The sequence below is a fragment of the Acanthopagrus latus genome, chromosome 12 (assembly GCF_904848185.1).
Source record: "Acanthopagrus latus isolate v.2019 chromosome 12, fAcaLat1.1, whole genome shotgun sequence".
Classification (NCBI taxonomy): domain Eukaryota; kingdom Metazoa; phylum Chordata; class Actinopteri; order Spariformes; family Sparidae; genus Acanthopagrus; species Acanthopagrus latus.
In genome coordinates, this window is record NC_051050.1 from 16,273,687 (window position 1) to 16,286,883 (window position 13,197).

A 13,197-nucleotide genomic window follows, 5' to 3' on the forward strand; every position below is an offset into this window, starting at 1 on the left:
TTAATAATAATTTAAAAGGGGCCAATATGAGCGATATGAAAAATGAGACCTTCAGCGCCTCTCTCAGTTGCCTATAATAGCCCGCGGCTTTGAATGCGTCTCGGCTGTGGATTTCCCCCGTGAAGGACTGGGGGTCCGCAGCAGTCCAAAGTGATTTGATTTAATGGACGTTCTCTTCTCGCGTGCCTCGTGTCAGTGCCTCTTTCTGCCCCGCTAACAGAGAGCAACGCTAACTAGCGTTAGTTTAGAAAATGGGGTCTGCCAAAGATGAGAAGATAAACAAACGACCAGCTTTCTGCACAACACAGATGTTATACAGAGACCTTTCTTTTATTGAAGAAGCATATAACTTACAAAAAAACTAGCAGTTTATTGTATTGTAATAACATTTTTGGAAAAGAGTGTAACAAATACATCATTTTTTAATTTTTTTTATTTCATACTATTTCGATTTGTTTGAAATGTCAAACTGCTTTTTTAATAATTGCAACTAATTCAAATAAAAATTGCATTTTTATAAGAAATTAACCATCAGTTTTTATTTATTTCATAATAATCTACTTAACCAAATGAGTTTGAATTTAGCTTTGTGGCTGATGGTAACAACCACAACAATCTGACTCTGAGTACGAGGCCTCAGGCTTTCCATACGACAAGACTACCATGTGTGATAGCATCACTCTTGCATTACTGCCGTTTAATTTGCTCTTTTATGTTGGTTGATGTCTATAAAGGAGCTCCTTCAGGTTCCCTCAATTATTTTTTTTTTCTCTCTTCATAAGAAACACTGAGAGACATTCATGAAAGTAACCTCGAAGCAAGAAGCGCTGTCCTTCCTCACTCTTCATTTTGGTTTTTGCCATCCTTGCAATTATGACAGCATAGAAAAGATTCAAATGCCTGTAATTTCCTTGAATAACTACATAGTGAACGTGGCTCCACTTGTGGCCTGAACTTTGTCCTTTCATGACATTTCTATGATTTTATTCTTACGTCATGAAAAGACGTACATGCAAACAGCAGTCGAGCGTGTGCTTTTAAGCATGCTATTTCTTTTTTTGCTCAACAGGTATACTTCAGTGTGTGTCCCTGTGGTCTTACCCGTGTCCTGATCGCAAATCTGCTCGCAGGGCTCGGTGGCCCTCTGGCCACAGTAGTCTTGGACCCACTGTGTGGACGAGTTGGTCTGATAGTAGAGGGTCAGCTTGGCTGGGTTCAGCCAATTAGAAACATCCAGGAAGCTGCCCATGCTGACCACAAAACTGCTTCCTGGAAAGAGAAAGAAAGCAAGACTGAATAACTGTATTTTGCTTGTGAAAACAAAATCATGGAAAAAAAAAAAAATGGCTTGATCGTTTTGTATATTTCTTAAAGCTCCTTTGCTGGGTTCTATGGGTTCAAAATCAATTGGAGAGAAGCTAATTCCTTTGTTTTCACTGTAATTTCAATTCCCCTCCTGACCGGGCTGAATTTAAATGAGAAAATTAAGACCTATAATGTGTGTATTGATGGGATTTCCTTCGTAATTGCAGGAGAGGGGCTGAAAGAGTTCCACGAGTCAATCACTAAATGCTATGCTCATTGACGCCGACTTACCTTTCTTTCTTACTGCTCCCAGACCAATCGTTAAACTCTGATCACTGAACAAGATTATCCCTAATTGATGCCAATGACTTTTACTTCCAAAGGGAGCTGCGAGGAGATTGCGCTTTAGCTCTCTAGTGAACACAAAGATTCTTGTACAGCTTTATTGTGTGCACGCTGCCGGCTTGTGGAAAAGGTGAATTCGAAGCAGCGTTTGCATTACATGTACGTCAAAGTGAATTTAAAACCTGTTTCAAAAAGCCAGGCCAGGTCATAAATACAGCAATTATGAGATTAAAAAGGATTCAGACATTTATTCTGTTTTATGATGTGAAAGCCTGCGATACTGGTCTGCGGGCTGTTTTGTTTTATTTTTTTTTTAAACAAAGGATTAATGCAGATGGGAAAGCCTGGAAAAGCCAGCAATCAAATCTGAGTCAGAGGGAAAAGTTAAAGGACCGATGCCCCGCGGTTAAATACACAACTGAGAGGAAAAATACCCCACAAAGAATGTTCTGCAGTCAGATACAGATAAAGCGACAATATCCCAAGCTTCATCTTCTCTTTGTTTATTTTTTTTGTCTTTTTCTTTCTTAACACATTAGGTGTTCCGAATTCCTAATAAAGTACACTAGCATTCACCTCCTCCTACACGCATGAAGTCGGCAGCCGCTTCTTTTTAATCGGACAGTGGGACAGCCACAGTATTTTGTAAGAGCCTTGAAAAAAAACCTGCAATCATGTGTCGAGTTTTAGTTTGTGTTTAACCGACAAATGTGACTGGAGCCTTGTCAGCAATAGGCCTCCTGTGTTGCTTCGTGAGCAAATACTACATCATTTTTAACCACCATTCTGTTGAATCTATGCAAGGACTGAAAGAAAAGCCTAAATGTGTCTCTCTCAGATAGTGAGGTCATGTAGGAATGGTCTGTGTGATGTATGTAGGTCTGTGTAGGTTCATATATGAGCGATAAAAGCTCTTGTATCACTCCGGAAATTCAGACTCCTCAAAGCAGCTTCCTGCTTGAGGTGGCCAGCATGGATGAAAGCATGTTTTCTTGCAATTACACATAATGGGCACAAATGAATCAATAATTGAGATTTACCAAGATTAGTAAACACTGACCAATCCCTTAGCAACATGGGGTTGTTGGTGCAGCTCTTGAAGAGGAACTATCCATCACCCACCAAAAAAGGCCATAATACACGCCTAATTCTGCAGATGGGATCCTTAAAAGCATCTCCCAGGCCAGGCAGACCAAAGGTGAGCACAACAAAGGGCATTTCCTGTTGCACTGCAGCTCAGTGAGCAGAACCGCCGGTAGCACTCATTTGCTGCGAGAGTGGAGAAATCTAATGGCTTCGGCTCATGCAGGGAGGAAGCAATTGTTAGATTATAGGTTGGTTTCTAAGAGACCTGTGCAGAAACCCCTCCTGAGCTGTAAGAACACCACTGATTGCCGGCAATTTTGCTGTGCATGTTGTGCGGAAGCTGGGGGAAAAAATTATATTGTAAGATTGAATCCCCTGTTCTGGGAACAGAGGTGAAATGGAGGGCATCTGTGTCATGGCGACAGTGATGATCAAAGCAACCTTGTGGTTGTCTTTCTATCAAATTACTGTTCCCTCAAAAACCTGACATAAGTTGACAAAATCTTAATGTTATGCATTTATTTATTTATTTATTTTTCATTATTTATACCTCTGCTGTTGCTTCTCCTCTCCTCTTCTCCCATGACTGTTTTTTGTGTTATCTTTGGAAAGAAAGCTTATAGCAATTAAGATATAGCCTGGCATTGCCAGAATAATTTGCAAAAGCATATTAGTCTAGTCCCTCTCAATTAATAGAGGGCGGTTCTTGATTTCAACAAGGAAAGGAGCTGTGGCCTGGTTACAAATAATCACACATTACCAGGCCTCCTCACCAGAAACTCAATATTTAGGTAGTATGTGAACACAGACTGTTATGACCCTTGGCAACTAGTGGCTGCAGTAATCATCATGGCAGTAAAGCAGGAAGTCAGGTGAATATTAAATGCAAAAGTCAACGGCGAGTTGTTTTAACAATGTAGTTAAATTAAATTATGAACATTATTTATATTTGAAGTTAAAATATTGTCAGCCAAAGCATAATATTTTCCTAAACCTAACCAATTACTTTTAGTGCCTGAACCTGATCAAACTGGGTGTACCATGAATGTCTGTTATGTCTGTTGCTGGTGCGCTGGTAAATTTTGGTTTAGTAAAGGCAAAATATGACATCTTTGGAGTCATTGGAAATTGATTTATTTTGTTGTTACGGTATTAAAATGTATTAGAACAACTGTCTGAAAACATTTGAGGTGAGAAATATGACTATAAAGTGATATAATCTTGATTAATATTTGATCGGCACAGCCTCCTTTGACAGCTTAGTCTGAGATTTCTGAGCCCTGTGTACAGCTAGGCGGACCTTCAGACTGTACACTATTGGATAGTCCTGCAACCAATCAGGTCGACAGACTTTTCAAATCGTGACCAGTAACACTCATCATACGAATCCCACAGCATGTTCTGATTGGCCCGACATGGATCACAACTGACGTTTTGAACGGCCGAGGAAACAGAGGTATGAGTCTGCAAGATTTGACTGGTTTTCAGACTAATTGAGAGACCTGAATGGAACCAAAACTAAATGACAGATTTCTATGACAGATTATGTCTTCATACAGTATGAACAAGTCTATTTTCTAGATTTTATTATCTTTGGACATTAATGTCATTTATTTATACCTACCTCTGTCTCTTCTGTTGAAAAAAAAAAATATATATCAAATACTATAAATATTGTAAATTGAAATAGTAATGAAAATAGGTCTATGGCATGCACATTAATCTTATTAATCTATAAGAGATATCATTAGTTCCACCCAGTTTGTGATGGTGTTGACTAAACAGACCTGCTATTCAGCACCCTGTCTCAAGTTATTGCCTCCACCTGCACGACTACATATTGCCTCTCGTGTTGTGTTGTTTGTTTTCTACTTCCTGTCATGTCTCACCTGTCTGGTCACCTTATTGAGTTTACAGCTCACACTGATACCTGACCTCATCACTTTCCTGCTCTTCTGCCTCCTATCACTCATTATTTCCACACTATACAGTGAGCTGTGCAAAGAGGTCAGCACACATGTCTTGCGTAAGCAATCAAATGTGTCGCCTCGTAGCCACGCTGTCACGTTATGGCCCATCTTTCCGTGCCTGCCTGTTCCTGTCCTGACCTAACTTTTATTTATACGTGGCCTGCCAGCTTGGATCCGCTTTGTTTGTTTATCTGCTGGATTTTGTTTGTTTGTTTGCTCTGACTGCCTGCCTGCTGCCGACTGTACGCCTGCCAGACCAATGGCTTAAGCCGCCTTTTATCACATCTGCTCTGCCTCAGGTGTCTGTTCTTCTGAGGCCAATTCCAGAATACACAAGTTTGCCGAGGAAAAACAGAACTAAACGTCCAAAGCTGCTTATAGCTCCTTCAGGATGAAGCTGTGAAATGTTCACCCAGCAATGTAAAATGTTGCATAAGGCAAAAAAAAAAAATAAAAAAAAAAATACAGATAATGTTCTTATTCTTAGAGCCTCATCAGTAGCCAGGTCACAATGTACAGTTTGCCCTGAGGGTCGCACTGAAGGAAAGGCCATGGGGTCATGGAAATAAAAATGATTAATTCCCTGGTGGACATGGGCATCCATGAAAAGCTTAATCAAAATTCCAACCATCAGTTTTTGACTTCTTATGCTAAAAGTTGAGAACTGAACACAGGGTCAGAAGTCAGCTCAAGGAGCATCCCCACTTTTAAGGAAACTCTTGCGTCCATGTGGACATTCTGCTTTGTTAGTAGTGTTCTAGAAAAGGTCAGGTATTCACCAAAATCAATCAATTATCATTCTCATCCAGGGACGTTGCATAGCCCTGTTAAATGTTTTAGCATTGCTACCAGCATTTGTAGAGATATCTTGTCAGGGACTACAATGTATTAAGGACCACAGTTAAAAAGTACCCAAAAGTCATACTTGAGTAAAAGTTAAGATATCCTGTTAAAGATATTAATATACGACTAGTCCTTGAATAAAAGGCTTCAAGTATCTGTATTAAAAGTACTTAAGTATTTTAAAAATAATCATCTAGCAATAAATGCACTTAAGTATTAAAAGAACAAGTTTAAAGTTAAATATTCACATGCCTGTGTGAGCTGTATACTTGGCGTTGACTTGGCATCATCAACCCAGTCAATTATCGGATCTAATATTCAGCATTTTTCTGTTTATCAGAGAATTCTTTAAAAGTTTGTGCGGTTTGCTTTGGAAACTCTCAAAACCCGTCCCACAGAGCAAAGTGTATGTCATGGTTCACTCTTGTGAATCTTATGAAGTCATTTTCTCACAAACAACATTTGTTATCTCGTGATAATGACATACACTGAGTAGCCTTTGCTCGCGACCTTGAGATAACTAGCTTGTTATCTCTGGAAAACAACACTTGTAATTCTGTTATAATGATATAAATAACTTGCGATCTCGAGAAAACAAATACAATATGCTAGCTAATATGTTCAGCCAATGACCATTTAGGGTCACAGTAGTGTAAAAAGGACCCGAAATGATTGATGCTGTAGTTTAATCGTTGTACAGCTGTGACGCTGTGAGGGGATAGCTAGTAGTAAAATGTTAAAAGAAAAACATCTCCTAAAAGCAAAGGTAATGTAAGAGGTGGTCGGGGGACGTGACAGTTAGGGAGCTGCATTAGCTGAGAAATTATTCTAGGCTTTTTAGGCTGAGAGAATTCATCTGTATCATATTTAATCTCCTTATTCGGTCGGATTAAGGGATTATAATTCATAAATCGAATCAGTGTTTTTTGGCCCCTGTGGAGAAAGGTAGATTATCTGTTGGCCTGCATGACTCATATGCAAGTTTCTTAGCCAAGGGGAAATTCAAAAGTGAAGAGAAAGTCGGCAAATGCCACAGATTTTCTTCAATCGCTGGTTCGTGCCGCAAATCTTTTTCTACTCACTGATGAGGCTCGGCATCATTACGACTTGTCTCTCAGAAAAATATATATCCATTCATGCCATGTTCAAGGTTTTATGTAATTTTGCAAGTCCCTAGAGAGAGCTGGTAGGAGCAAAGTAAAGTAACAACAACACCTCACAATACAGTTCAGCCGAGCACAAAAGGCTCAAAGGAAAATTAAAAGCTCATGTCTACCATTTTGCATGATATTAATGATGATGTTCATTGTACATGTAGCTCCGCAATACTCAGTAGAGGCTGACGTTTTTTGTGTACTGCTCCATTTCTATTGTGTGTCCATGCGCACACATAATGCGAGTGTGTGGGCGGACTGGAAATGAGGCCCCAGTGGCAAGTGCACCTGATCGACTGATATGTGAATGCAGAGCTTTTCAGAGATATGGCAATCATTAGTTAAATTGCCTGCGCTCCTCACTCCCTCTCACTTCACCTAACTCCTTGCAGATTTTCTATATTCGACTTTCTTACCTACCAGTGAGTTTCATGCTGTGGGAATCTCGCCAATACACGGGTTCAGATTTGTAATTATCCCATAGCCGAAGAGGAATTTAAAAAAAACATGCTTGGTGGGATGACCCTCGAAGCAGCAGCCTGGGCAGCCGTGCTTACATATTTGATTATCCTGAATTTACATTCATTCTGCAAATATTTTGTGTACTGTCTCCGCGCCAGAAAACAGCATCAACAACTCCTTTTTGTGAAAAAAACAAACAAACAAAAAAAAAAGTCCAGGTACTCTCCAGATAAAACTTTGACTTTGGAGTAGAAAGCTTGTTTGAATGCCACACAAACAGTTTGTCATAGTGTACGCCGTGAATAACACAAAATAAACCTCAGACATTGGTCGAGGAGAGCTTTGGTGTCATATGCAGCGCTGGGCTGGTTACTTTAATGTAAAAGATTACAGATTACAGTAAGTAATGTACCTAGTTCAATTACTTTATCAAAGTAAAGTAAGTTATTACACTTGATGACCACTGAAGCCAAATTAGATCTTAAACACACACAAATATCAATGAAACCAACCAATCAAACCAATGCAAGCAATGCCCATTGATTTGATTGGTAGATGAGAGCTGGTGCAAATTCAAACAAGAGAACCAATCGAAAACGACGACGCAGGTCTCGCCCTTTTATGCATGAATAACTGAATGACAAACGATTAGTGATTTTGTTTTAACTTTGAAATAAAGTCGATATCTTCTTTGTTTCTTGTACATCTTTTGTCTGCGGCTGAAAAATACATCTGTCCACTCCAGTGGATGTTATGAATAAATTCTACCCATCAGTATACATCTATATAGAATCTGAGGACTATTTATTTTTGCTTTTAAATGAAACTATCCAAGTGTAAATTATATCACAATTTTAAATAAAAAAATAAGGGCGGAATCTCAACAGGCAGAAATCACCCTTGGGCATGTAACATTCACTGGAGTGGACAGATATACTTTCAGCTGCAGGAGAAGAATATTTGTACAATCGGACTAAAAATATTCACCTTATTTGGTTGAAAAATGTACATATATTTTTTTCCTGTCTGGTTTCTGAGAATAAGAGGATTTAAAATGTACTCAAAAGGTACTTGGTGCGTCTCCTCTTCCCTCCGTCTGTCTGAATTTATAAAACTATAACTCAAAATGACAAAGCCAAAGATTGCAACAAAATGGAATTGCGGACAATTCTTTGGGGGTATGCTCAATGGTGGGTGGGACATAGCGCTCCAACTTAAATGGTTTGAAATGGCTTCCAAATATCTGCCCTATGTGTTTTGGACGCCACGCATGGAAGGACTGGACGTACAGGCAGCTCCCTGTCTGCCAGTCTTCACTTTGCTGACCCACGTTGTCCACAAATAAAGGACTTTCTAAGGACATTACATTCACCAACATTTTAATTAGCTACTGTAATTTCATTGCCTGTACATATATTGTCAACAGGTCACAAATAACATTCATTTTGTAAGTGAACTACATGCAACTAGTCCGCTCTAACTAGTTACTCCCCATTGTTAGTCATGTCGTGGCAACAGTACTTTAACCATAGAGTGCTTCAGTCTTCCAATGTACTTTATGCAGCTTCATGCAATAAAGTGGGCACAATGAAAGCACCCAGTGTGCAAACAAAGAAAAAAAAGAACAATCATATTTTGAGCACACTGCTCTTCATCAGCGTGATGGCTCAAAATGTCATTCAGCTGTTGTGGCGGTAATAAATAGACTTTTTTCATGGGGAGCTTTCAGTGTGTGGGCTTTATTGTCCTGATGTTTGCTCATCTTTTGGTTCAAGGGAAACGATTTTCTTTTTGTTGGATGAGTGCGCGTCTTTTGTACTTCATCGGTCGTGGAGAGGGCGCACTGACACTGAAAAGCATAGAAATTGAAAACCACAAATCGCAGTTGAGGGTGGGTGGGGGTCGAGACTTTTTCCTGGAGGCCATTTGTAAATGGAAATGCAGGAAGCGTTTGGGGAGCTGTCCCTATTACATTAGGTGTTCCCTCTTCACAACAAAAAACTATAAGTTACAGAAGTTTTTACACCACTCAAATGTGTGTCCTCTTTTTAGCTGACATGAAGCTCGACATTACCCAAGGCTACAGTTGCCATGGATGCCACAAAAACAATTTGTTTCATTCCGAATGAGTTTAGGAGGTTTATGTTGTTAATTTGAAATGGGTTTATGAGGTTCTTTAACTTGTTTGTTGTTCAAATCATGTAGTTTAAATTGAAATAAGCGTGTGAAAACACAGCAGTGTAATAAAGACAAACAATTTAATGGAGTGAGTGAGTGAGTATGGCTGATAATTCTTTGGACAATCTGTTGGTTGAATATTCTGCCAAGCTCTAATCAATGTGCTGCACTTACCGTCCGCAACAAAATGCTCCGGCACATGGAGGGTAACCTTGACAGTGAGAGGGCAGGAATCCTGCGTGGCATAGACAATGGCAATGACACAAGTGCTGATGGTGATCAGTGTCAGGGTGACCTTATTTAGAGGGCTGTGTGGGTGGCCTGCAGGTAGAGAAAAGAGAGGAAAGTAAAGGTGAACAGCTTGACAGGAGGCGTTTTGTTTTCATCAGGGCCTCCAACAGATAACTGTACCTGAACATCCTGCGTGAAAGGTGACAGGTTTCCTGGGAACATAAAACCACACAGACACACAACACAAACCCTAAACTAAATCATCCACTTTAGCACCGTTCTTTGACGAAATTACAGCCTCCACACCTCCCTCCATCCTTGAAAACGCATTAAATTGTACTCCTGATTTATGAATTTAACCCAGGTTCAAGTTCCGCCTGAGTAAGTAAATGACTTAGAAGGCCCGGGTTTCTGCGGAACAGTCCGGAATCATTTGCAGGGGTGATATATGATCTTATTCCCACTGACAGGGTTATAGATTGGTTGTTTTGGTTGCCCTTTGGCTCTGTCGGAGCTCACATTTCCAAGCCAGGTTATGGGGAATGAAATTAGCCGCTTAACCTCTGTCTACTGATATTTATCATGAGAGAGCGGCAGCATTTTCAAAGGTGGAGTCCTGGGCTGTGATAGGTATAGCACTAAATACTAATATACTAATATATACTAAATACTAAATACTAAATATTGGAAATGTATTCTTGCATAGACCATGTAGATTTGTTGCAAATGTATTTTTTAAATTAAAAGGCCTGTTTTCGTGTCCCTGTTCCAAGCAATTAATCTCGGCCCAACTCAGGTGGCAGCAAATTCTTATGATGGTTGACTTATGTATATTAAACAACAACAACATCAACTGCTGGAAAATGTTCAGTTCATTGTTAGACTGAACTGATACGACATATCATGATAGAAATGTTAATAGAACTCCTGAGTTCAATCAGTAACCTGGTGTTGCAGGCCGTCATCCTGGGCTTCTGGAAACACTGATTGACATGTTTCAACATTTCCTGACATTTTAAAGGCCAAACAAGCAATTAATCAAGAAAATAACTGACATTTTGATCAACAAAGACAATATTCTGGATCCCATCAGAAATTTTTGGACATTGTGACACACTGCCCAAGGTCGAAATCAGGACCACTTGTCCTGAATCCCATGTCCCGTTATTGTGAAGGGATGGGAACATCGACTATCTGCGGCAAAAGTGGCGAAGCAGCTAATCCCTTTGGGGTGTGGGTGATGTCACCGGGCTTGTGAAGGGGTCGCTCAATTACTATAAAAGCCTACTGAGTAGACAAAAGCATGTACTCTCACAATGGCAAACACTTACTTTATGGCCACAATTCAAACACCTCGTTCAAACATTCACACACACTCACAGGAACACTAGCAACGGACAGACAAATACAGAGAAACACCCTAAAGCCCCAAATAAAACTCTTCGTTTTTATTTATTTCCCTCTACCCATCTGCTACAGATAGCACAACCTTTTTTTTACATGGGCTGTAACTTTTACGCAGATCACAGCCATGAGTTTTATGTGAGCCCATGCGCCTCACTAATAAAGTATATATGCGAGCGCCAACAGTTTGACAATTCTACAGGTGGTTTCTTTTGGCCCGTGGCCAACCATTAAGTTTCGGTTTTGGCCCTCGATGGGAAAAGCTTGAACTTGAATATAAATTAAAATTGAAAATTGATACACTTGCGAGTAAGATGAAGAAGAAGACAAAGAAGAAGATTAATATGCGCGTGACTTTTCTTCCTTCTCTGACTCGCAGCTATTGGATAATGAACTGTAGGTGTGGGAAATGATAGGAATGCATTGATTTCCATTACGTTTCAATCACTGTATGGACACCCAAGTGGACACACGCAGACTAATCCTGTTTCAATTTCTCCAGGTCACTTACTCACATAGACACTCACGCGAAAAAAATCCACACACGGTCTTCACTATCGTATATCACTATGTGGTAAGGGAAGTTAAAATCATGCTTCCCATCAAAGTAATTTGACTCAGCTTTGCTCATCACTGAGTCTCCATTTACATCAGCTCATGTATCTGCTTTGAGTGTCATTGAGCTGTGCCACGGAACAGCACTTTAAAGCCCATCGGGAATGTGCATGACTCCTTCCTACTTCCAGCTTGGCTGACAATTCCAGAAATGTTTAGCCTCATTTCACCCGGCTATATGTTACCCTACAATCATTCCACCTCGTATTCGCACAGTGCAAGTTTTGGAATTCATTTGTTTCCAAAATATTTTGTTGAATTACCCCCCCCCCCCCTTTTTTTCTTCTTTATTGCTTTCTCAGCAGTATGCAGTAGGTAAAAGCCCCCCCCCCCCCCCCCCCCCCCCCTTTGCACAAGGTAATGTCTTTAGAATGTAACACATTTATAACAATATACAAAGAAGCACTCCTGCATTCCCTCTCACCCTTGCTGCGCCTTCGTCCTCTGTGTTCTGTGTAAAACTTCATTTGGCTGTCATCTTCAGGCTCTGACCCTGATTCCCCTTGAGGTCCAAACACACCTCCAGTTGCTGGCAGTGAGAAGATAAGAAAGTGGAAAGAAATCCAAGAAGAATCAATCAGTCAATAGTTCTGGCGCTTAAGGGCACAATTATGCTGTAGAAAAAGATGGCAACTGTTAACCAGTACATTTCTCAGGTAATCAACACTCTCCATTAAACAAAAACAGACAGAGAAATGTCTTATTGAATGTGTTCGAGCTGTATGAACAAGACCGTATGAAAGTAATTCAGGTTAGTCAAGATCATTATGATAATGGTACTGCAAAAGGACAAAGGGATACAATTTCAACTCAAGTCCATTTAAATCTACATTTTATTCAAAGTAGATTCAATTAAAATGCTAACCATGCAGGGCACTTACTTCATTCTGTAGAAATAAAACCTATATGCAGAACATTCTCATTACTTTATCTCTGTTGTATAGATTTTGCTGATGCATATCAAGGTGAAGCATGTAATAATGACCACCTGTGGAATTGGCAAAAAATAAGGTGCTGCATTTCACCCGAGTAATTATTAACTGCTGCTAGTTCAGTCAGCAGCTAGCCGTCATATTAGCTTGACTCTGCCCAGACTCACAATCACCTCTTTAAGCACAATGCCGCTAAAGGCTAGTTGATTAGCATTTCATCTTAAATGGACAATACATACATCTAAGTAACATCATAACTGTTATTTCTTCACATTCCTTTTACAATTTGAGATAATTTTGACTATTTTAAAAGTACGATTCCTACATTTTGCACCTTTAAAAAATACAGTATCCATTTCACATGACAAATTGATCTCATTTAGGTATCATTCTGTACACAAATAATTCTAGAATTGAGAATATCTGTCCCATGAGGGATCTGTAAGTTAGATATACATGTTAACCAGTATATTATAGTTGTTACTTAACTGAATTGGAACAATTGATTGCTGTATTTTCAATTCTGGATTATCATCATCATGAATTCTGATTACAACCATTCTCATCCATCCAAGCTGTTCTGTGGTGTTCCTCAGGGTTAAATTTGTGATCCTTCACAACTATTTTGGAAACATGTTCTACTTGGATTACATTTAAACATACATATAAACA

At 39.6% G+C, this 13,197-nt stretch overlaps 1 protein-coding gene across 4 annotated transcripts in view; it reads right to left on the reverse strand.

Annotated features, from left to right (window-relative positions):
* The window catches only part of LOC119030205 (myosin light chain 4-like), a 451,755-nt gene that overhangs the window by 143,040 nt on the left and 295,518 nt on the right, over positions 1–13,197 (reverse strand). For all 4 annotated transcript variants that reach the window (XM_037117622.1, XM_037117621.1, XM_037117624.1 and 1 more), the window contains 3 exons: positions 12,018–12,122; positions 9,518–9,664; positions 1,102–1,269 (listed from right to left, as the gene is read on the reverse strand). In XM_037117622.1, the coding sequence (XP_036973517.1) occupies positions 1,102–1,269; positions 9,518–9,664; positions 12,018–12,122 (420 nt within the window). The remainder of the gene's footprint in view (positions 1–1,101; positions 1,270–9,517; positions 9,665–12,017; positions 12,123–13,197) is intronic.